The sequence below is a fragment of the Malaya genurostris genome, chromosome 2 (assembly GCF_030247185.1).
Source record: "Malaya genurostris strain Urasoe2022 chromosome 2, Malgen_1.1, whole genome shotgun sequence".
NCBI lineage: Eukaryota > Metazoa > Arthropoda > Insecta > Diptera > Culicidae > Malaya > Malaya genurostris.
Window position 1 is genome coordinate 86,830,072 of NC_080571.1, and position 26,270 is coordinate 86,856,341.

At 37.2% G+C, this 26,270-nt stretch overlaps 1 protein-coding gene across 3 annotated transcripts; it reads left to right on the forward strand.

Annotated features, from left to right (window-relative positions):
- The first annotated feature begins 2,491 nt into the window (after window positions 1-2,491).
- On the forward strand, window positions 2,492-24,997 carry LOC131427813 (5-aminolevulinate synthase, non-specific, mitochondrial). Of its 3 annotated transcripts, none has more exons than XM_058591341.1 (3): window positions 2,492-2,646; window positions 22,690-24,318; window positions 24,378-24,997. In XM_058591341.1, the coding sequence occupies exons 2-3, from the start codon at window positions 22,744-22,746 to the stop codon at window positions 24,501-24,503; spliced, it is 1,701 nt and encodes a 566-aa protein (XP_058447324.1). In that variant the 5' UTR covers window positions 2,492-2,646; window positions 22,690-22,743; the 3' UTR covers window positions 24,504-24,997. The 3 variants fall into 3 exon arrangements, with proteins under 3 accessions (XP_058447324.1, XP_058447325.1, XP_058447323.1); XM_058591342.1 differs by lacking the exon at window positions 2,492-2,646 and adding an exon at window positions 11,020-11,173; XM_058591340.1 differs by lacking the exon at window positions 2,492-2,646 and adding an exon at window positions 16,096-16,475.
- Window positions 24,998-26,270: the final 1,273 nt, after the last annotated feature.

The following is a 26,270-nucleotide window of genomic DNA, read 5'->3' on the forward strand; positions in this document are numbered from 1 at the left end:
CTTTTTTTGAGGCTTGGTGCTTCGCGTAACTTTTTGAGGCTTGGTATTAGGAGTGTTAAAACACCCTGTTATTAAGACAATAAGGCATGCTTGAATTCACGTCATGCGTAAATTTCATTTTTTCTAAGAGTGCATTTTAAACTCAGTTCTGGTATTCTGCCTTTTGGTTTAGTTGTGGTATTGTGTTGGCGTTGTAAATTTAGAAATGAACTAGATAATTAATCTGCTCACAGATGTAGGGGAATTGTACCCATAGTCATCTCATTAGTTGATTCAGCTTATTATTTTGCTCATTACTCGACCTACAATCAACGGATTGCGTTGTAATCAGTTAAAAACAAAATGAAAAATATTTAATAATTCTGTTGTGGTGACGCGAAAGATTGATGCAATAGCAACTAGGGCTATTGTACCGATAGTCATCTCATTAGTATAGAGTTGTCATGTTATTTTGCCGATTACTCGACATTTAATAAACGAATTGTGATAAAATCGAGTAAAATATCTTTGCTTCGGCTATAAGAAGCAATACCACCGCAAAACTAGTTTGTAAATTGTGCAATACCGCTGTTATAGCGTCACGAAAACTCGAAATGAATGTACTTAATTTCATCTTACTCTTAAAGTCAATCTATCGAACAGAGACAGCAGATCTCACTCTAACTAATGGTTTTCGTATATGAGATAACTATTGGAGCTATATCTCCTAAGCGGCCATCCGCCGGGGGCGCTGCCCTCGGGGATGTTACCCGCGGCCCGAAGCTGTAACATCAATCCCAGTCCAGCACAGAAAAATAGTCTTTAACGTAGTCTTAAGCTTATCCCTATCTTCTCTCTTTCTCTATCTCTATCCCCTCACAATCTAAGACATATGAACCGATACCATGAATTGTAACCATTATTACTGATCATCATTAATAATAAACGTTTAAGGCAAACAAAAAAATGATTTTTTGATACCATGTTGAAACGAAATGAAAACCATTTGAACGGCTGAATGTACAAATCGGATGAGTGCAACTTCGTCTTGAAAACTTATTTAGGTAATTTTGAATGCAAAATACCGCATATTTACATGGAGTGCAAAAGCCGGATACGCAATGTAATCAGCGTTGCCAGCGGTCATTTTTCCAAAAATCTGTCTCTGACTCAAAAATTTATCTGGATTTGTCTGGGTGTTACTATATACAAGGAAATTTTACCCGGGCTTTATTTTTAGTGAGCAAAAAAATGGTCTCACCATCTATCGTATAGAGGCTAAAAGCGGGAGGATCTGACGAAATCTGAGAAAATTTGTAAAATCTGGTAAAATCCTGCAAAAGATCTGGTTAGTAAGAGTGTCTGGCGCAGCGAGCATTTACCAGATGAATCTGGCAACCTGGCAACGCTGAATGCAATGCAAAAATTGTTTTTAAACCTTTAACGTGATTTACAATAACCGAACTTAGCCAGTTCTCACAAAACAAATATTTTTAACAAAAAAAATTTGATTGTAAGAACTGGAGAAAAACATTCGTTTCGGAAGAACCGGTTTAGTTTTTATCCGGTTTTTTGCAACCTTTATCGAGTTTTTAAACTGAGCCGTTTGCATTCAGCCGTTTAAATGGTTTTCATTTCGGTTCAACATTACAAAATCAAAGGAACACTAACTATTTTTCACCTTAAGCCAAAAACGGCTATAGTTTCGTATGTCAACATAGAGAGCACGGATAGGCACAATCGGTAGGTTTAGCTTGAAAGTGTGTTCAGATTATAAAGATCACAATTTTGTATTCCGTCGACTCCTTGTCTCAGATTTTTTTAAATTTGCGGAGATGAAAACCAAAAACATGTACTGTAATTCAATATTCACACAAATACTCACATGAAGATGGTACCATGAAGTTATTAAATAGCTAAAGATAATAGCTCACTTCATTTCATCATCTGATTCCATGTTTCGATTATTTCGTTTGTTTGTTTCGAAAAATGCGCTCATTATAATTTCCGATACAGCCCATAGTAAAGCGACATCTAGCTGTGACTGTTTGCAACCAGCCGTACACTCGAAATGAATCTCTATTAGTCGTAACTCTAAATATTTGCTGTAACGATTATTGAGCGACACAAAATTTTTGGATTATCCCTACCAATTAACTGAAATTGGCAAAGGATTTTTAGCGAAAAAGTCTGTCGATTTACAATATTTACTATAAAAGTAATAGCATGACAAATGAACACTGATGAAAGCGATATACTGTTTGTAAAAAACAGTCCTATTTGACATACTATCTGTCACCAGCAGATAGAGCAAACAGCTGGTGCTTCGTGAATTTAATGTACTGTTCCATATTTTGTACATCATTCTATTAAATCATGTGAAGTTAAATAGCAGTTAAATTCGAAAAATAGGCAAAAATTGCATCATGTTACTTCATTAAATTATTGCAATGATTATAAGAAAAAGCTTGCAGTCCAAAATATGTTTCGGTACTGTAATGAAGCATGATGGGTCGAGGACCAGCGTGCAAGTGTCTGACATACACATTAATACTCTGTTCCTGTAATCAAGTAGGACCGTTCTTGCCTGCATACTGATTTCTTCGTGATTTTCTTCTACGGAAAAGTGAAACCACCCCTGCTGGACAGATTCCACGGCTTTAAGAGGTAAGTTTCTACATTTCCGTGTTAGCAGTTCAATGCGGAATATAAATCAGTAAGTTTTTACAAGAAGATAACTGTACCGTGTGTTATGCAATGAGTGAATAATGTTACAGTTCTTTGATTTGTCAAGTTCTAACACTTTTCTCGGTAATTGACGAAGGTTTTATCTATTGTATTCGATTTTGAGTATGGCTATCGAATGTTTCCGAAGTGATAATAGTGAAAGTTGCATTGCATAATATTGCTATCATATGTCAATACTAGTACACGTTGTACCTAGGAAATTTATCACATTGAAGAGTAATATCATGGTCCAGCAACGATAACCCAAACATTCGTAACACCACCTTGACTTAGATTTATAATTCAATTCCAGTCAAAACGTGTGGGCCAACCTGGTCAAGTGTTGATAATAATGAAACTATTCGGAAGAAGAGAGATTTTTTTAGTCAGATATACAATTAATTGATACACAAAATGTTAACCCTGTATGTGTGCGTTCGACCCACTACACAATCGTTAGCGCTATATATTTTACATCACTGCCCAAACAGTACTTCGGATAAATAAATGCTTAACCGCATCGATCCGGTTTTTTCGTCAAGAGTAACTGGTTTCAAAGCGCGAATTTGTCATTCTCACGTTTCCTCACACTGGTGCAACCAATCGCAAGAGTCCGGAAAACTAGAAATCAACTGCGATGACTTTTGAAATAGAAAGTCAAGTGTCTCATCGGAACACTTTTCAGTAGCTAGTAGGTACTTGATACTTTTTTTTACATATTTAATATGTATTCACATACTTAGTATAATAACTGAGGTTAAAATTTTTTGAAGAATCAAGAATTTTTAATTTTAATTTTTTTTTCATATATAAAGTTTGAGTAATCGCTGACTTACGAACCGAGACCCGAATGTCCGAGTGTCACTACCATTCGATTCCGGTCGTCAAGATCGGAAAATGGCTGTGTATGTATTTCTCTCTTCGTGTGAATGTGTGTGTTAGTGTGTGTGAGAGAGAAAATTAGTGACTACACCTGTGACAAAATTATTCACAGAATTTTCGAGACGATGGCTAGGTATATTTTTAATAACTTGCATGAAATAAAAGGTACACACTTAAATTGAGCTACCAAACTTAGCTGTTCAAATCTCGGTGCGAGATTTTGCTCAGCTAAAATAATGTTTCATCAGTAATTTTACCGAAACACAAAATTACCGAACGAAGTTTAGTGTGTAGTCTGGCTTAATTGGCTACTACTGAATCTCATCCAGATGTGACTTCACGATCCGGAATCACGAGTCGTTGAGTGCGATTGGCTAATAAATATCAATAAAATGACAGTGCAAAATAAATGAAAAGTTATAACACAGTTCACCATGTTTACAGAAACTTGTAAGCAGTTATGAGCACGATGGAGTTTTGTAACTTAGATTCTAGAGCAACTACTCTAGTATAAAAATGGTGTCGGTGTTCATATTCAATACTCAGTTTAATCGAAAAGTGTGACCGGAGAACAAAATGTATCAGGTTCCTCTGCGCAACCCTGCATTTCTCGTAATAATCAATTTTTCAGGGAACAAAGGAATAATCAATGGACAACTTTTACATATGGAAACTCAATGAAGGCCGCTGGTATTTTCAGCTTTTCGGTATCAATCGAATAAATTTGTTCATGCTTATTTGCCAGAACACTCGTTTTAGTCGAAATCTCTACTGAACGGCTAAATGCAAAATTCGGATAAGTGCAACTTAGTTCGGAAAAATCATTTATATATTTTGAAATCCAAAAATCAAATGTTTTTATCCGGTTCTTGCTTTCTAAGTTTTTTTTTACCAACCGCACACGCAGAATGGTTTGCTTGGCAGAAAAACTTTGAAAGCAAATTAGAAAATTTCATCGAAAAAAATCAAGCTTGAAAGAAGAACGTGATTTATATAAATTTGCTATTGAAACCAACATTTACGTTAATTTCATTAGGTAATGCCTTTTTCAAAAATGAAGCAGTTACAGCAAAGTCAATATGGCGGTATTTATAAAACTTCAGAGTCTTGAAAAAAACAATAAGAGACTGCGATTTAATGATTTTTAGTTGGTTTGACGTAAAGACGTCATAACTAAGTTCAGTTTTTGCAATGACTGAGTGGAAACATATATTGGAGAAGCTAAATGAATGAGAAACTCGCAGAAAAGATGATTTTTGGAAAAAGAGAGACAGGACTCGAACCTGCGTTCTTATGCAATCCGTGCATACGCGTTTACCATTTCGCTCACCCTGTGCTGTGGTAGACACAGTCCAACAACAAAGCGAGTTGGTAAGCGTACTTCGAACAAATTATCCTAGTCCTAGCTGCCTCACGTCCGGTACCCTTATATCCAAACATCTTTTATATTCATCAGGCAACATACTCTTCTCGCTCTATACCAATTTTCCGCTCAAGCAATGGGTAGGAGAGTATATTTATAACCACTTCTCTACTGTGCCAGTCCATGGGACTGTTGATGTTGAACTACACGATTATTATTAAAATCTATTTCAATGTTATTATCAAAATCTATTCAATATTTTGGCATATACTTATTTGAATCTATGCAAAAAAAACTTTCGAAAATTATCATTTGACGATACCCTGAGATTTTTTATGTCCACTGGATGACGTTGAATACTACTTCTGGTTGTGTAAACAGCTCTGCTCATATTTGAACACACATACATTGAAGAGTAAAAACGACACTATCACACGTTACGGACAGTTTCTTGGTAGTTTATATTGCAGCAAATTAACAAAATCCAAAAAAGTTCTTTAAGAATAAATTCTACGTCAGAAATATTCATCAAATATCAGAATCTGAAAGAAACATTTCTTTCATAAGTAGCCTCGAGGTACCTTAGGTTTCAATTCATATTTTTTCAAAGTACCCAATTGATTTCCAACACGCAGAGAAAAAAATTGTAAAAATAACCAAATTTGGGTTTCATAAAACGATTCATTTTATTGAAATAGTGACAAAAGAATATTTAGTATTGATATTGTTGATAATTGAATTTTCTCAGTATAATAGTAGAATCAATCAATATATGAATAAAAATAAGAAATATTTAACTCGAGCGTCGAACTGTCAATTTCTTGAAAAACAATTTCACCGTAAATTTTATTTGAAAAATCAGTTTAAATGAGTTAACTTTAGATGAAGTTAATATTTGCAGTACTTTAAATTTGCGAATAAGTTTGAAATAAAAGACCTTAAAACGTCTAGTTATTTTAATTAACGCTTTTGTTTGTTAAAATCATACAATTTTGTTTGTTTCCAAAAAAGAAAAAAGTATTCTTTGAAACTAACTTCCAAGGTAATTTTTGATATTACTTTTATTTCGATTTATATTCATTTTCAAATTACAAGCTTTCGATTCATATGGATGATATTAAAAAATTTTAATATGGATTCGTATTAACCGAAAAAGAAAATAACCAAAAAGAGGCTCTCATTTTCAATTTGGTCCTTTTGTCGTGGGACGCCCGAATTATTCATATAACAAAATCAAGCCCTGGTTTACTAATTTATATACCCAAGTAACCAAAAGTTCCACAATTACCTTAAGCATCCATTTTTCTGCTACTTAAAAGTACACACAGAACATTTGAGAGCTTGAAAGTACAGAACAAGCTCCGCGTGAGCTTTCTCGTTGCTGAAGAGTACGCACGGTACGTTTTGGCAACTTGAAAGTACAGAGCTAGAACTTTCTCACTGCATAAAAGCTGAAAAATGTAGCTTAGCAATTCGTTCAGTTGCATCGCGCACTTTCAAGTACGGATAATTACTATAAAAAACTCATGAATTTCGTAAGCTGTTTAAGCCAAATCAGTCCCTTTTATCCAAACTTTTGGTTAGTTTGGTTGTATCTAATGATGCGGTACTCCATCATTCCAGTCAAGATAGAATATTCTTGTAAAGAAAACGTGTTGTGTAATGTTATGCAATTTTAATAATATTAACAATTATTCAATTGTTGAAAAACCTCTAGAAATTAAATTGTTGAAAAGCCCTGGGGAGATGAAAGAGGCAGATAAAAATTTACTTATCAAATACAAACAAACTTTATAAGAAAAAAACAAATACGATTCAGTTAAACAGTAAACGTAGTTGTATCATAACACAAATTATAGATAAATTGAACCGAATTTTTTCTCGATTTGACATTGAGACATTGCCGATAACATGAACTCAACTTCTATTCACTTGTAATGAATGGTTCATTTTTTTTCAACAATAAAACCAGCCGGAACAAATACAGGGTCCGCCATGTAACTTTTTTTTAAACATGCAATAAAACACAAACGGTTCATCCGATTTCTAAATTTATTTTTTCATATTAAAGTACAATCCTTCCGGTTAATTGTGGAATATATTTTCAATCAAATGGCTGCCTCGGCTGGCCTTGCAGTACGCCATACGGTCGGTCCAGTTGTTTAGTACATTTTCGATTGTATGCAGCTTTATTTCAGCTATGGCTGCACGAATGTTGTCCTTCAAGACTTGAATTGTCTCTGGCTTGTCCACATAACACTTATCTTTGACTGCTCCCAAAGATAATAGTCTAACGGCGTCAAATCACAGCTCCGAAGGGGCCAAACGACATCCGAATTTCGACTGATAATTCGATATTCAAAGACTGTGCGCAGAAGATCGATCGTAGCGTTGGCTGTGTGGCACGGAGCGCGGTCTTGTTGGAACCAAATGGTGTCCAAGTCTTCCTCTTCAAGTAACGGGAAGAACCAATCGCTAATCATGGCGCGGTAGCGCTCGCCATTGACCGTGACGGCGACTCCTGCCTCATTTTCGAAGAAAAATGGCTCAATGATGCCGCCAGACCAAAATCCCCATCAAAACGTCACTCTCTGAGGATGCATCGGCTTCTCCATGATTACGTGCGGGTTTTCCGTCCTCCAGATGCGACAATTTTGCTTATTAACACACCCGCCGAGAGGAAAATGTGTCTCATCCGCGAAGATGATTTTTTGGCACACATTCCGCAACATTACCATGATTTTCAAAATAAAACTGCACTAAGTTTCTGTCAAATCATAAGTGACATTAAGGTTACCAATGTCTAAATGAAAAAACTAGAAATTTTTCAAATGCCATCAAACTGCTTTATCTGTAGTTTATTTAACTTATTTTATTTCGCAAAAGCACCAATCGAATTAACGTCAAGTTTTAGATTTAAAAGCAAAAAGAAGTTTTTTCTTTAGTTTGATTTGTTCGGCTAATATTCTTTACTCGTGCATGTTTTTATAACGTGCCCGACCGATTTCCAGCAGCTTTTTCTTGGGTACATTTTTTTATACAATTAACAACAATGATTTGATAGTACAAATGAGTTACATAGACTCACAAATATAGAACCATTAGATGTAATGTCACATAATATTATAAGCAAAATCCGACAAAAATCGATGCAATATTCAATTGAATCGGTTCTTTCTCTGTATTAGCTAGTAAATTACTATACTCCTTTTTCTCCATTACACAATAGAAGTAGGTTTACCATTTTCCCTACACAAAAATCACAGAATTGCGGAACCAAATCATGTATATAATAGAGCTGAAAAGTTACCACTTGTGGCTGAACACTCAATTTGAATCTTAATAATTCAATTTTAACTCATCTTGCAATAATTGATACATTAAAAAAATGATTTGACGAGAGTGTGTGTAAAAGCTAAACTCGCCTTTAGGAAAACAGTTTTGAGTCGAATGGTTCTTTCCATCTGTGCAAAACATTGTTTGTCATATTGAAGACTTTGGCACGGTTTCATCTAAATCAAAGCAAACCGACCCTAATTTCACCATCTGTTCTGCTGGTCATTTATGTAATTTCTCAGTATTTATAACTAAACGGACATCATGAAAAAATCATCAGTCTACATTTCACATCTTCACAGCAAAAGAAATGTAAGATTTACAGGTGACGAAAATCCACATATGACTCAATTCATAAAATCTGTGGTAAACATACCCATCCTTTCACTAAGGCCCGTAAATTAACACGTTAAAACCATGTCATTAATATTGCATTGAATAAATTTAAAAAATGTGTCATTTTCGAAGCATTTTCTGTTGGTTTCAGAAGACGTAAATTCACACGATTATTTCTAAGAGTGTAGAAACTAGAGAGTACATCAGGCTACTTCAATCGATACGAATAGTGTAGAAAAAAGAATAAAAAACTGCATGGGGAAAATTTTTCACTAAAGATTGATTTTTGCCTTTCTCATATAGAAAGGCTATACAATCACTGCAAAAACCGAGTTTTGAACCGAGGCCCGGAGGGCCAAATGTCATATACCATTCGACTCAGCTCGACGAACTGAGCAAATGTCTGTGTGTGTATGTGGGTGGGTGTGTATGTGTGTGTGACAAATATTGTCACTCACTTTGCTCGGAGATGGCTTAACCGATTTTCACAAACTTAGATTCAAATGAAAGGTTTCATAGCCCCATGCAAAGTTCCTGAATTTCATTTGGATCCGACTTTCGGTTCCGGAGCTACAGGGTGATATGCACCAAAAATGTGAAAATAATGTCACTCACTTTTCTCAGAGATTACTAAACCGATTTTCACAATCCTAGATTTAAATGAAAGTTCTCATAGTCACATACAAAATTCCTGAATATGATTCGGCTCCGACTTTCGCTTCCGGAATTGCAGGGTGATATGCAGCAAAAATGGAAAAATAACGTCACTCATTTTTCTCGGAGATGGCTGAACCGATTCAAATGATTCAAATGAAAGGTCTTGTGGTCCCATACAAAATTCCTGAATATTATTTGGATCCGACGTCCGGTTCCGGAATTATGAGGTAAAATGTGCAAAAAATGGTGAAAATAAGTGCACTAACTTTTCTCAGAGATGGCTGAACCGATTTTCACAAACTTATGTCGTTTTCGTTTTTAAATTGCACTACACTGGTGCAGCGAATGCTGCACTGGAACCGTTCGTTTTTATCAATTGCACTACTCCAGTGCTACACTTTTTCTGCACCGATACCACTGGTGTAGCACTCATCAAAAGTTCGGTGTAGCTCTGTGCAATGGAATCTTTTATTGTAGTCAAGGGTTACTGTTTATGTTTTCATCATTTCTGTTCGTTTATTCATGCCATGGTGTAGCACTGCACCGGTGTAGTGCAGTTTAAAAACGAAAACGACATTAGATTCATATGAAAGGTCTTGAGGTCCCATAAAAAATTCCTGAATACTATTTGGATCCGGCTTTCGGTTTGGAAGTTATGGGGTAAAATGTGCAAAAAAAAAGAAAATATGTGTTCTGACTTTTCTCATAAATGGCGCCACCGATTTTCGCAAACTTAGGTTCAAATGAAAGGTCCTGTGGTCCCATACGTAATTCCTGAATTTCATGCGAAACCGACTTCCGGATCCGGAAATATAGGGTAAAGTGGGTTAAAAATTGTATACCATCACTGAAAATTGGCAAAAACCTTAAAAAAATTTCTAAATCGACCTAAAATCTTTTCCAATTGATAGTTTTTATCAGTAGACGGTCAAACAAACCAATTTCGGTTATTCTTTTAAGAATCGAAGAAAATTATTTAGAAGAATACCACAGTGTTATATATGATAGTATGATTAATATGAGAAAGGCATCATTACACCACTAGGTGGATTAAAACAGGTTTTTTGTACTTGTTGTACTTGTAACACTAATAAAATTTAAAAAATAATCTTATATTTAAATAATCAACACCTTCATACTGGCATGTTGAGTTCATATTTGATGAATCATTTCCCATTTGACTCAAGACTTCAACATGGTATCTAAAATCAACCGTAAATTACCTATTGATCAAAACGGTTTACAAGCCTCGGTGTGACGATAGTCATGTATAACTGATACATGACAGATAAACCCACTACCAAATATGTGATAAGGATTTAGTAGCGATAGCCATAAGCAGTTACGATGGTTATCGCTCGACCGCAGAAACCAATGTGATCGTTGTAGTCATACTGTATGATACTGAAACTTGACAGTCATTTTTTAACCATGATGACCGAATAACGCTCGAATTCATCAGAATGTTTCGTGGATTTTTTCCACACGATTGAATGCAATTTCAGTCAGTAATCTCAGAACAGCAAGTCATCTAGTCATCATCGAAAAGCGATCGCAGCACGCGTGTATCGACTGTAAAATAATATACCACCACATAAGTTAAATACTGGTTTGACAACGGTGTGCTGCTCAATGTCCAGCTAAAAAGTAGCGATAAGTGTTTGTTAGCTGTGCAAACACTGTAGGAACCAGGAAAGATTTTATTTGACGGCAACGAAACCGCACTAGGGAACGATATCAGTTATTTTTTTGCGATCAGTTGAATCCGAACGTCCCAATCGCGAACAACGTTTTGCTCCGTCAACAGTTCAGTGAATTTAATTGTGTATTCTGTTTCTACTTGACGTGGGGCATTACTCAGTAGATTTCCGTGGTTCGAAAATATTTGATTTGGTAAGTAACTACGGATTATGTTGATTCCTTTAGTCTAGATTCAAATGTTATAATTTTTTTAAGTTAACCAATTCACATCCTTATATACAAATTGTGTTACCTTCTTCTGGTCTAACCGGTTACGAAACTGATTGGTTGACTTTCCTACATCCGAAAGCGGGTCTCGAACCATAATCAATGTAGAGGCCGATTGCGTAACTCACAGACACATATTTTTCATTCGCCAATCATTTGCACCGTAATAAATTAATTCACTGCAAAAGAGAAAAAATTTTTTTTTCGAAAATTGAACATGACTAACGATTTTGCAAAGATTGAATGCCATATATTTATGCTCTTTAGAATCTACTAAAAAATCACCTTTTTCAAATCAGGCAGTCACCTTCGGGCACGTCCTCCCGAGCAGTCACAAATGACAATCGTAACCATTGATTGTAATTTATTCGCTTCGAAGTAAACCTCGAGTCCAGCTCTTTGGAAACATGTTATTGCAGTGCAGATTGAACTGCTGACTTCAAAAACCATAAATTTGTATATTAATGGAACGCCACAGATTGTTTCGTGAACATGACGAAGTCAATTGAAGAATGCACATGCACGGAGAATTACTATTCATGAAATTGCTACTTTTCTGTTGTTATTCATTACCCTGTTTGTTTCAACTAGAATATTATTGATTTCTTTGAATTGTAAAACCAGTATCAAAGAGACATTTCCATGAAATCGTATGTGAATTATTTTTTTCTGTGTAAGCTTATTAAAGTCGTCTCAACCATCTCGGAGAAAGTTAGTAATAAAAAACATCGTTGTGCACCGGGCACACACATGCATACACACACTGACATTTTCCGATCTCGTCGAGCTAGTTCGAATGGTATATAGCAAGCCCTTTTACTAAAGCCGGGGTTTTCAGCAATTCTTTTACTTTTCTATAGAGAAATGCAAAAAACATTATTTTTATGCAATAAATTTATTCATAATCTGTTATTCAAAGCAATATATTGACGTTAATGCACGTCGTGTCTTTAGCAGTTACAAGCAGTAACAGCTGAAACAATTCTTAGTCATTCTCAAGAATCCATATTATTGATGAAAAATAACCAATTGAACACAAAAAAAACATGTTCCAAACCAAAAACAATACATTTATTCATAGTAACCTTTCTCCTAGAAGTTCCATTCTCGAAATATTTGGACAAAAACTCAGCTTCTTGTTGAATTGCTCCCGCGTTTTATTTTAATCGGATTGGCTCGGAAACTGTTATTTGTACGAAAATGGTGTCCTAGAGAAAAAATTGTGTTCTAAGAAATCGACTAAGCTCTCTACAAATGTAGACAGTGAAAAAGAACGTGAAATACTTTTCCAAGAATTGAACATTTGTCCAAAAAAATCAAATTAAAACAACCATTCTGAGTCCAGCTAGTGATGTGATAATACCTTTCCCTTGTCATTTAAAAATAGTCTCATTAAAACAGTTGTAAGATTCTATCGTCGGCCATTAGTATTGAGAGATTAACAAACTGCCAAATATAGTAGTAGCTTTCAAACAAGTCTGGGTATTTCAAAATATATTATTTTATTTCCGAGAAATTTTGTTGCATTGAAAAACACTGGGGTTTCTGCGTTATGTCACATATACCATTACACCTCTCGAATCGAAAATGTTCGCCATAACCCTTCCAAATTAAATTGACATTATTAGCTTTCAAACAGGCACGTACCCAGAGGGGGAGCCCGAGAGAAAAAAGTTTGGATAGTGGTTTCGTGATAGTCGAAGCTTCACTGCCACTGGCAGTGTCAAAACTAAATAAAATGGAGATTGAAATCACGGTAAAATAAACGACAATAATATGAAAAAATACGTAAAATTTTACTGGATGACCGGGAAGAGAAGGTGCGCTAGAATGCCATATTTGGGCAAGATTCTACAGATGAGTAAAATATCCTGGCGCTGGATCCCGCACATACTTATTTAGGACTAAAATTACGAACGCAAGTGCACTTCGAATACATGTAACACATGGATCAATAAGTCCCGAGACTAAAGCAGAGATGCCGCTCGTAGTAAACCAGTAACCACGTCTTTCTAGAGTACTAACCTTGGCTTGAAACGGGTCAAAATTTTAAGTCGATCCGACCAGAAATAGCTTAGTTATCGAGGTTAGAGTAAAGTCATTTTGTAGTTTGTTTAAAAAATGGAAAAAACCGAGTTTCGTGTTTTGATAAAACATTGTTTTTTTAATGGATAAAAAAAACCGTGCAAGCGAAACAATGGATTGAAAAATGTTATTTGGACTCTTGTCCATCAAAAGCAACGATTTGTCGGTGGTTCGCCGAGTTTAAACGTGGTCGTACCGACACAAATGACGCGGAACGCTCGGGTAGACCTGTGGAAGCCGTTACACCGGAAAATGTATCAGAATAAATTGGCTCATAACGGCGAAATTGAACGAATTGGGATTTGATCTGCTTCCACACCCACCATACTCGCCAGATTTAGCCCCCAGTGACTACTTGCTCTTTGCTGATCTTAAAAAAATGCTCCAGGGAAAAAGATTTGGCTCAAATGAGGAGGTCATCGCTGAAACTGAAGCTTATTTTGAAGCGAAAGATAAATTTTTTTATAAAACATGGTATTGAAAAATTGGAAAAACGTTGGAACCATTGTATCACGCTAAAAGGTGATTATGTTGATGAATAAAAAAAAATTTTGCAAAAAAAATGTTGTTTCCATTGTTAGTCTCGGGACTTATTGATCCATGTGTTAATTGTATATGTCAAATGATGTTTTTGTATCTTCCAAACTTCCGGGATACGCCGTCCGGTGTACTACTTGTATTCGGTTTTTGTTTTCCGAGTGCTCATAGTTTTCAGTGAGAGAGACGATTTCGCGAAGTCGAATGAAGAAAACAGCGATTTAGAAGTAAAATTTTCAAAAAGAAGTTTATATTTCGCTTATGTCTTTTTCTCCAATACAACATCGTATTTATACCAGCCAATATAGAAAAGACAATCGCGACTGAAATTTTTTCGGTAGTAGTGTGCCATCTAGTGGCTAGTAGTCATTACGATGTTAACATTTTCTCGGTGACAGAGCACCATGTAGCTGCAAATTTCAGAAGCCAATTCAACCATTTATTTTGGTTGAAAACAACGTTTTATTTCTCTAATTCAACTAAAAAATTTGTTGAATAGAAATGAAGTGTGCCTTAACTAAGAAATGACAGCACGTTTTATTGGTAAATTCAACTAAAAAATAGCCATTTCAACAAATATTTTGTTATTATTAAGGGAATTAGAATTCCCTAAAAATCTAAATTACCAAAAGTAAGATTTTTTTAGTTGTCTCAAAATATAACTAACTAAAATCAGAAAATCAACTAATTTTTTCGCCAAAATGCTGATTTCGGTCTTTCCGTGCATGGATTTTGAAACCAACGTATTCTGACATCTACTCATCAAATCCGTTCCGAGAATGCTCATACTGTAAGGGTATCAAAGGAATATAAATAAACCGGAAGTTGCCATCTTGGATTTGGAAACGACATCAAAGCAAATCAAGTATCGTTTTCTCATATCTGCTCATCGAACCCATTCCGAAAATGGTTTCTATGAAATATCAATAAACTGGAAGTCGTCATCTTGGATTTTGAACCACCCGTTTTTAAAATACCATATAAGAAGGTTTTACAGTATTCGTCACACAAAACTATTTTAAAAATTAAATCTCAAATAATGTAAATTTTCATAGCGAACTGATTCAATTTTCGAACCATCGATTTAGTTCGTAAATGGAGGTTTGGGTGTAATTTACTTCCATCGTAGAAGTAGCCTTTTTCGAAATATTCGAGCCGTGTATATTTTTGTTGAGATGGCCCAATACCAAATTTCAAACAATTTATCCACTAGTGTTTGAATAACAGCTGATCAGACGTGTTCTAGTGTCGGTTCTAGTTTTCATTGAGCTATGGAAAAAGGCGTACCAGCGCATTCATGCATAAAAGCAACGGTCCACCGTCCTCCGTATTCTCCAGATCTGACCCCCAGCGACTATTATCGATTTCCAAACATGAAAAGGTATCTCTAGGGAATGAAATTTTCGTCGATTGCTGAGGTCATTGTAGAAACGGAAGCCTATTTTGAAGGACTTGACAAATCTTTTTTTTTTCTTCAAAGGTCATCAAAATGTTGGAGAAGCGATGGGTCACGTGTATCGCTCTATATGGAGATTATACTGAAGAATAAAAGAGTTTTCGCGGTAAAAAATCAACTTTTTCCTTGGGCTTGGGACTTCTCATTTCATGTAGTATTCAGACATGAAGTGCAAAGAAGTTTCATATTAATCGAAGTATGTAATGTCGGATGATCTGCTACACATTTCTGGAATTGCTCAATATGTAGATTATTAAATTTATACTTCGGGGTCATTTCTCACTACGCTTTGCATTTGTCGGACAGGTGTATCGATTTCCCGAAAGCCAATTAATATTTCTACCCTATCGTTATCTCCCAAATCAGATAATTAACACTGGACTGACCGTTGCTGTCGTTAGACACGAGCATCTCAATCTAACGTTGTTTTTTCATTGAGCAAACAAAAAGGATAAATTATAGACAGTCGCTTGCCCTTCATTAATCAACTTCAGCGAACACGCGATGAGGTATATCTTTCCGAACTAGGGTATCTGTTCATAGTTTAACCAATTATCGATATCAGAAAGTAGTTTCTCTTTAGGCTCATTCTACTTTAAAACGTTTCAATCGCGCGCGCACACACACACTAGAAACGATAAGTACCCATCAAAAATGAACTAATGAAACAGAAGACAAACTGTTCCTACGTATACTATTCTGCGGTTCGAACGCTATAAATCTTAGTATATAATTGACCGGTTACGATACCTAAAGGAGTTACTCCTATCCGAAGGCTCACCAGTGCATGAGAGCACTAGCTGCGGGCAGTTTTTTTTATACTCATTTGCCATACTGTTACTAAAGGTTAAGTAACTAACAACTGTTCGACAAAGTGGTGTTTTACAATCGCTGAACTGAACTAGTTATCTGCAGATCGGCAGATCTTGAAAGGCCTTTAACCAACCACCGATCAGTCGTGATCGTGTCGTGCAGTAACTGGAACGTGATTTCGGAAAGTGTCATTCATCAGCGGTCAATTGTGCAAAGGAGAATGCCCATCAGGATTTCCACGGACGAGAAATTGTTTTGCTAGAAGTGTGTGATAAATCAGTCAACGCGTGGCGAAAAGTTTCCGTTGAATCCAGTCCAATTGACGCAATGAACAAGGTGCGAGTGAAAGATTTAAGTATATTATCTGCGACTTCAAAAGGTTGGGTTTTTTCGATTCCCGAACACTTAGTCCATGGCGCGTTGATTTTGCTTGGTCACGTCCCATCGCTATATTTTGCCTTCAACACCACCGTTCCCGTGTTGTCATTAGCAATTCAGAATTATTTCAACTGTCACCGCCGTTGATTTGTACGTGGCATCTAGTTGGTTGATTTCGGTACAAGCTCTGTGCACTACATAGTTGCTCGAATGTAAAACTCCAAAAGTGTTCGGTCGGGACTGAATTAACTGCATTTGTATTTTGTTGTGCCCTTGGACCTCTTACTAATTAGAATGTCTTGTGCGTGATACGAATGACAAAATCTGGTCCGCAGGTGTGCCCGTGTTGACACAACGCTTAGTGCCACAACAAGATTGCTCGTAACACGAGGTACGATTTATTACGTGACGTGACTGTGCAGCTTCCATGCGAATGTTTGGCTCAATAATCGTGTTTTAGCAACACATTCACAGCGTTATTGCATCTACAAAATATATGATTATTGAACATTGATATCTGGAAATTCATATCGAAACAGTCGCGTTTTCTTCAGACACAACAGTTATTGCCTCAATATTACCGATAAATGTTACCGACCTTGCAGTCCGTAACCTCAATCACCGAAATTGAAGCCAGGTATAATCGAATTTTTACAATAAATAACAAATAGTCATTGCTCAAGAAAAGTGATTATGATGTTACTGTAAATATTAAGAAATCAGCTAAACGCAGTGGCGTACCGAGGAAATTTGGCGCCCGAGACTAAATGAGATTTGCCGCCTCCATCGTTGGTTTAGTGAACCACAAAAAATTCAGCAAAAGAAAGATCACTTGGACGAGCAAAAAAATGGTCTCAAGGATTGGTTTACCACCCTCTAATAAACATTGCATCCGAGGCGAGTGCCCCCTTCAAGCTTCAAAAAATAAGGAGCAAGACTCTTTGCAAGCGTGCGTAAAAACAAATTCCGGCGCTTCTTTTTCCTGATTTTACTCAGTAAATCTTCCACATGGTTGAAAAATAAACCGATTGGTTCATACTGCTTGAAATTGCAGTTCAAGAAAAGCGAAAATCTTAATCTAAAACTCTTAGGTTTTCCTTAAAACTGCTCGAGAAAAATTATTTCAGTTTCAGCTTACTTCCACTGACACATTTGATTAGCAACAAACACATTCCTATTCGGATTTCCTCTTGCAGAAATTATTGCGATATAAAGATTTACGTACCTTCTATAAGTAATCCCGCAAAATAGAAACCTTTAATTTAACACGCGAAAGGCAATGGATATGGAATGTTGTCGGAAAACTATTTATCATTCCGGAAAACTGCTTTTGTAAAAGAAAATATTTGGTTTTGCTTATTTTGGGTAGCGCAATCTAATACAAATCATTGAAGCAGTGTTGCTAACTTTTTTATTAGGGAGTTAAAATATACATTCATAAAATATACGCAATGTTCCATCAAACATTGGTGAAAAATCGATTAAAACTGATATTTCATCCAAAAAGTCAGGCTTAATCTTTATTTGAGAATAAATTATTGCTAGAAAAGATTGTTTGAAACTCAATCGTGCAAGCCACTTTGATAAACTGGTTGCACTGCATATATGAATACATACATAGATCTATGACATAAGTACCAAATAAAATGTACGTAATACACAAATTACCAACACAAGTGAACTTGGTTTACTCTTGATCCTTAAAGAAGAAGAGAGGGCCATTCGGAAACGCGATAGTGCAAAATTTTTACACTGCACCCTCGTTGAACATAACTCAAAATGAGTGACACACCACCCAAATTCATAAAAAGTGCACGTACTCTAAGCTTAAGCACCGGTGAATGAATATTCCAAACCCTGCTTAAGTTATCACCTATCTACTCATTTTTGAGTTAAGGGACGAACCTGCGAAATTTGAGTGATTTTTACTCAAAATAAGAATTTTTTTTTTAATTTGAGCTTGAGTTTAACTCAAAATTTGTGTCGCACTCAAAATGAAGAAATTCTTCTTCGTTAATGTTTATATGCATGGATTTCGAGTTAAAATGATTCTTCTTTCTTTTAAATCGGAAGGTTAAAAAAGTGATTCAAAACCTTTTCCTTTTGAACGTTTTGGAGTCAAAATTGAATGATTTTGATATCCATATGTTAGACGTCTCACTTAGCATAATTGAAACCAAAAAACTACTATTGAAAACAACTATGATCGTTGATTCCTGGTTTCAAAAGCCGGATCTGGAAACTGCAATGAAAAACGACATATCCTTGTATTCCCAAATTCGATTAGAATTTTCCGATAATGCAAACGCACTGAACTGCAAGAAGCATTTTTTTCACTGAAATGTTTGAAAAATTAACGTTTACTCTAATTTTCCGACAAAAATCGATGCAATCTTCAATTGAATTGATTCGCTCTCTGTATTAGTTAGTAAGTTAGTATATAAGTTCCTTTTCTCCATTACACAATACAAGTAGGTTTAGAATTTTCCCTACACAAAAATCTCAGAATTGCGGAAGCAAATAATGTCCCCATGGTAATAACCAAATCATATATATATATATATATATATATATATATATATATATATATATATATATATATATATATATATATATATATATATATATATATATATATATATATATATATATATATATATATATATATATATATATATATATATATATATATAATAGGGCTGAAAAGTCACCACTTGTGGCTGAACACCCAATTTAAATCTTAATAATTTAATTTTAACTCATATTCCAATAAATAGTTATTAAAAACAAAAAAAAACGTTTACTCTGAATAAATGCGAGAGATCTCATGCCCTGGGTAAATTTTACTTAAATCCATTCTCAAATTTTTATTCAGTTGGCACGCTTAGAAAAAGTTACTCAGAGTTTGAGTACTAGTTGCTCATTTTCAAATGATACATGGAAACGTAAAAAATTAAGTAGTTACCATCAATGATATTGAATAACTCCTACTCTAAATTTGAGTTTAACGCAAGAACTCGTTTTTATGTTACTATTCGCAGGATCAGTCCAAAAGTTGTAATAAACATTTGTTGCAACAGGTTCTATTTTTTGTTAGTGAGATCGCGTATTTCAAGGGTGAATCGCTCAACACAAACGGTGTTGTGTCTGCAAAAACCGGAATGATAAACTGTGCTCTTGATTGTGCAATTGACGCAGATATTGTGTCCAGGAGTGCTCCGTATTGTGCTTCAGAATGGAAACGGATATGCTCAAATGTCACTTCTGAGGAATAAGTGTCTGATTGGTGCCCGAGCATTAGTAACATGTATGTTAATGTGCGATTGACACCAAGCAACCGCCACTTGATATGATGTCTCGAAGTTAAAAATCAATTGTAAACGGAATAATAAATAAACACAGTAGTTACTCTATTCTTAGCACATGTACAAATAAAGTATTACTCAGTAAATGAGTAGATTTTACCCAAACATCGTTTGCAGTGGAAAAACTCAATTTAGAGTAACTACTGAGTTACTCGAAATTAGAGCTGTTCTACTTTTTCTGTAGATGAGTGGAATCTTACTCATTTTTGAGTAACTTTTTTTAAGCGTGTATGAATTTAAGTAATCGCAACTCAAACCGTAAGTTATGTTCCAAGAGCGTGTGAATATTTTTACTTGAAACTCCAGAACAATATTTTTGTTTTTTGTTAGTGCTTTAGTTTGATTCGATGAATATGTTGATAAAAAATAACAAATATTTTACTTGTACGTTCTTGACAGATTCTTGACAAACAATTTTCTTGGTAGATTCGACTTGATAAATCAGTTTAAAATTAACGAACTTTGTACAGGGTTGGTCATTTAAGGTGGACGCAAACCAAATTCTTTCGACGGAATTGTCAGATCGACAATTCCAAGACAATTTTACCATGGAACAGTACACACCAAAAGAACGCACTGAAAATATTCAGCTTTACATTCAAAACGCGGTCAACTTTTGGCGAAAAATCGTCATGTTAGACGAGGTACATTTCACATTAAATGGACGCGTTAATAAGCAAAATTGTCGGTTCTATGCCACTGAAAACCATCAATTAAGGAGTGTATCGAAAAGTAGTTAGCAACATTGATTATTGAATAAAAAAGTGAAAAAACATATTTTGACATCAGTTTTCGATATATTGTAGAAAAATTACATTTTTGTGCATTTCACTGATTATATTGAAAAAAATCCTAGTTTCTGTGAAACGCTCGCACTTTGGACTTGACATTATTCATTAAATTCTGCACAGTTACTTTTGTGACTTTCCTGGTGGCTGCTGTCCATTTTTTTAACTCCTGCATGTGTTGGGACACTTATCCTTCCTTCCGAAAGTGCCGCTTGACAATTGCCCAATACCTTTCAATTGGCCGAAGATCCGAGCAGTTCGGTGGGTTAATGTCCTTTTCCACGAATTGTACATTATTTTTTGACAACCACTGTAGAACGGAGTTGGCATAGTGGGCTGAAGCCAAATCCGGCCAGAAGAGAGGAGGAACCTTATGCTTTCTATACAGTGGCAGCATTCTCTTCTTCAAACATTCTTCCTCGTACACCTTGGCGTTAATTGTGCCCTTCGTGAAGAAAATCGACGACCGCAAACCACAGGTACAAATTGCTTGCCATACCAACACCTTCTGCCCAAACTTTTCCATCGCCACCGTGGTGTCAGCGTCGTTCAGGTCCTGGTACACCGCTTTCGTATAATATTGCGGTCCGGGCAGCGCTCGAGATTCTTCCTTGGCGTAGGTTTCGTCGTCGATCAGGATGCATCCGTCTTTATTCTGTAGAATCCGGTTATACAGTTTTCGCGCTCTTGTTTTGGCCTTGCTGTACCAGGGACTTTTTCGGCACCTTCTGTTTCTTGTACGTTTTCAGGGAGTTCCGAACTTTGATCCGTTGAATCATCCCGATGCTGGTGTTGAACTGCTTGGCCAAATCCCGCGTCGACGCCGATGGGTTTGTCCTGACGTACACAACCACTTTTAAGTCCCGGCCGGGCTGGCTGGGACCCATTTTCCTACCGGATCGGGGCAAATCCTTCATGGAAAGGGCCTTACCGAACTTCTCGATAATATTTTTGACACTGGTGTGGTGCACTTTCACCCGTTTTGCAATTTCGTTGTACGTGACACCACTTTCTGAGCACCAAGTGTGCAGAATTTTCTTTCGCGTTTCCGGATCAATTCGACTCATCATTGGAACGATAAACCGTACCGAAACCAATCGATTGCGCAGCTGTTATTGACATGTAAACAAACATGTCACCGCAAAACACGCTGCAAAAAATTAAGCCATTTCAGAGTAATAACTGTTTGAATGTTGCTAACCACTTATCGATACACTCCTTAATACTATAGATCCACATGTCGCGTAAATAAGTTAGCAGTTAGCAGTTAGTAACAAAAATACGAATCATATATCGCTTCAATTAGCAGTCGTAAATAAAACTCTAGATATGAAGTTTATTCCTCGTACTGCTATAACGAATGACAACAAACCGACTACTAAATTTGCAAGTAAAATTTCCCACAAAAAATAGAGGCAGGATTCCGCGAAGACTTAAGTTACTAAAGGCTGTGTTTCAATCTGAGTACTTTACCGCCCATACTCGCGTTATCTGTTCCTAACGGATTTTTGAGTTTGATTGACTAACCAGTTTTACTGACTAACTTCTTTGTTCTAAACGTGAAGTAACCGCAGATCAGTCCCATTCCGTAAAAAATGCGTTTAGGTAACATAGAAAGATTTCTGATGTATTACAAAAATATATCACGAGACGGTATCCAAATCCAATGTTTTATAGTACAAAAATGAAAAAAATTCTGAACGTAAAGTTTAATCATCTTTTTTTTTCTCAAACATGAAGATATTTCATTTGAGACTGGAGTGCATGTGCGGGTATTCTAGGCAAGTTTCATTTTCGCTATTTCAATCATCTATCGATTGAATAAACGCTGATGCTACAAGCAGTTCAACACCAGCATCACTAGTAAACCAATCTCCAATCAAAAATTAGCGGTCAATCTTCTAACCTTTAATGGGAATCATAGAATTTATTCCGGACACATAACAAACCCAATGCCACAACCATTAGCACAATCTCAGTAAAAATTATTAAGACCCATTATTTCCCATCTCATTCCAGCTAATAAATTCTGCCGCGCCATCACTGTTCCGTTCGGTAAGCAGCATTAAGAAGATGCCTTGCCCATTCCTGACCCGTCTGAGCACCAGCTACGTGCGTAACTACGGTCCGGCACTGTTGAAAGCCTACGGTTCCCAGTGTCCGGTAGTTGCCCGTACGATTTCGACGTTGCAGCAGAATCCACCGACGGCCGGTGAGGTTGCTGCATCCGCCGGCACTAGGAAGGAACCGATTGCCGCCGCCAAGCAGGAAACGAAAACGCAAAACCGTAATCTGAGCTCGCTCCAGCAGCCAAAGGCCAAGGAGGACGATAAGAAGTGTCCCTTCCTAAGCTCGGCTGCTCCGCAGCTCAAGGAGCTCGGTCAAGAGAGCGTAGATGTTCCCGATAACCGTACCTTCCCGTACGAGGAGTTTTTCCATGAGCAAATCATGCGCAAGAAGAAAGATCACTCTTACCGTGTGTTCAAAAAGGTGAACCGTTTGGCTGAGGAAGGTAAATTTCCTCAAGCGTTGGAATATTCGTGGGGAGAAAGACCGATTACCGTTTGGTGCTCTAATGACTATCTCGGAATGTCATGTCATCCGGATGTGAAGAAAGCAGTTGCTAATGCGCTTGAGACCTACGGAGCCGGTGCTGGTGGAACCAGAAACATATCCGGAAACTCATTGAATCACGAGAATCTTGAAAAACGTTTGGCCGAACTGCATCAAAAGGAAGGAGCTTTACTGTTCACCTCGTGCTTCGTGGCCAACGATTCGACTCTCTTTACGCTAGCCAAAGCGCTGCCAGGTTGTCAAATCTTTTCCGATGCTGGAAACCATGCTTCGATGATTCAAGGAATTCGGAACAGTGGTGTGCCGAAGCACATTTTCCGACATAATGACCCCGTTCATCTGCGAGAAACCTTGTCGAAAGTGGACAAATCGTTACCAAAAATTGTTGCATTTGAAACGGTGCATTCGATGACAGGGGCGATATGTCCTCTGGAAGAACTGTGCGATGTGGCTCATGAGTACGGAGCTTTGACCTTTGTTGATGAAGTCCACGCAGTCGGTTTATACGGAAAGCATGGAGCTGGAGTAGGCGAAAGAGAGGGCGTACTGCATAAAATGGACATCATCTCCGGCACCCTTGGCAAGGCATTTGGCAATGTAGGAGGTTACATTGCGGGTACGGCGCGCTTGGTGGATATGGTTCGATCGTATGCTGCCGGATTTATTTTTACAACCTCGCTTCCTCCGACGGTGCTTTGTGGTGCTCTTAAAGCTATCAATATTTTGGCCTCCGATGAAGGACGCGAATTGCGAGCTCGTCATCAGGAGAATGTTCGCTATCTTCGTACGAGGTTGCAACAGGAGGGATTCCCGGTGGAGCATACTCCGAGTCACATCATTCCAGTTAAGATCGGAAACCCGGCGCAGTGCACCGAGCTATCCGATACGATGATCAAACGTTTCGGGCATTACATACAGGCTATAAACTATCCGACCGTGGCACGTGGGGAGGAAAAGCTTCGTTTAGCACCGACTCCCCATCATACGAAGGCGATGATGGAAGTATTAGTTCGCGATATGAAGGTGGTCTGGAAAGACTTAGGATTGACATTGAGTGGACCACCGTGTACTGAGGTAAGTAATGCAACTGTTTAAACACAATCCCTAACTCATTCACTTTATTCGTCTTCTAGGAGTGTACATTCTGCCGCAAACCACTGCTGTTCGATCGCTTCGAGTCACGCACAAAGGAAAGCTGCACTGCTGAAATCAAGTGTCAGATTCCAAACTGCCCTCAGATTGCCGCTATGGCCAATTAAGCACGACACTCCCCCGTTCTGCTGGGTGCTGGGTCTTCGCATCAGCTACTCTATTTCTCCATGTCGTACTAGATGCTCTTCGTAGATTTTTCATACTTGTTGGTGAATGGTTTACAACTCCCAAATTCTACCGCTCAGCAGCATATCGCAGCCAATCAAATGTCCACAATAAATCCATAATCTCAACGTTATGCCGTTTGATCCAGAGTAATGATTGGAACTTTTTTTTGTTTTACGCCCGTAGAGGTTCAAACAGTTCAATGTGATATCATGTTCATGTATTTTTTGTGTCTTTGTTGTTCGTTGTTAATAATATTGTTACCTGAATCGGATAAAAAGAAAACAATGAAATTCCAATTGGTAAAGTATCTATTCCCAATTCTTGTCTATAAATTAAAGAAGAAAAAGCTAAATATTATTGGGTTCGTCGATATGTTGTTGACAATTCAAAGCGTAAGAGTATTTCGGAAAATATAAATGTATTACAATGCAAAGACCAAGCTTAACTAATACCGAAAGTCCGTTCAAAGTCAAAACGAAGTGTGCCCACAAATAATAGTGCGTTCAAGCTCCTATCTGTTGCATGCCCGGGATCAATTTTGTCAATGCCAATGGTCTATTGTCTACTACGCTAGTGGAAGAAATAAAGTACCAAAAACATATGTTTGTGTGTAGCCATCATCATCAAGTACAGGGTCCGGCACTCGAAGTGTAACCAACTTCAGACCGCTCGCGCAGCTGACGCACGGGCATCAGCTCTCTAGAAATTTTCTAAATGACAGTTCGGAGTTGTATTGTTTACAAGCGCAAGAAAGCATTTTGCCAAAAGTGAACGCGAAAAAAAAATCTTGACTTGAGAGAGCGAAGGAGTTGCTTCGTTTGGCCGAAAGCGGTCAATTTCCGAACATTGTATTTTCTGACGAGAAAATTTTTCCGATTGAGCAATTCGTAAACTCTCAAAACGATAGGGTTTACTTGACCGACCGTTCATACGAGAATTTGAGTCATCGATTGGCCACCAGGAGGCAGCACCCGCAACAGATAATGGTTTGGGCCGCTGTAACCGCAGATGGGCGCTCTCCCATCGTTTTCATCGACCCTGGCGTCAAGGTAAATGCGACATATTATCGGGAAAGTATTCTGGAGGTTGCTTTGAAGCCGTCGGCAGACAAACATTTCGGTGGCAGACCATGGACTTTTCAGCAGGACTCGGCACCGTCTCACAAAGCTCGAGTGAAAAAAAGAATGGCTGAAAAACAACGTTCCGAACTTCGTCACGTCCACACAATGGCTCTCGAATTCACCAGATGCGAATCCAATGGATTATTCTCTTTGGGCCATTTTGGAGAGCAAAGTCCGAACTAAAAGATACACCAGTCTCAAGCCGCTGAAAAAAGTTATTGTCCGTGAGTGGGCCTAAATACCTGCAAGTCACATTCGGCAACTTGCGATTCGTTTTTTGACCGTTGTTTACGCCAAAGTGTAAGTTTCAGTAGACAGTTTAAGTGAGCTTTACTGTATACACAACAGAAACCGATTAGTGATAGGATTCGAGCAGTTATGCAAGCAGCAGACAGTATTAAAGATTACGATACATACTTTCCGGTACATCTTACGGTATGTGCTTTCCGGTAGAGACAAATTGTGTTCCTATAATAATGTACGCAGACTATAAAAGCGTAGTGCAGATCAGATCAGGCGCGATCGTGCGATCGTACGAGATAACGATAGTACGATTAAACGTTAAGTCATATATGTTAGTCAGTC

Bases quoted from the DNA above. Each gene is read 5' to 3' on its own strand.
- LOC131427813 (XM_058591340.1), top strand. The intron at 24,319-24,377 runs GTAAGTAATGCA...TTCGTCTTCTAG, and splicing joins GTGGACCACCGTGTACTGAG to GAGTGTACATTCTGCCGCAA.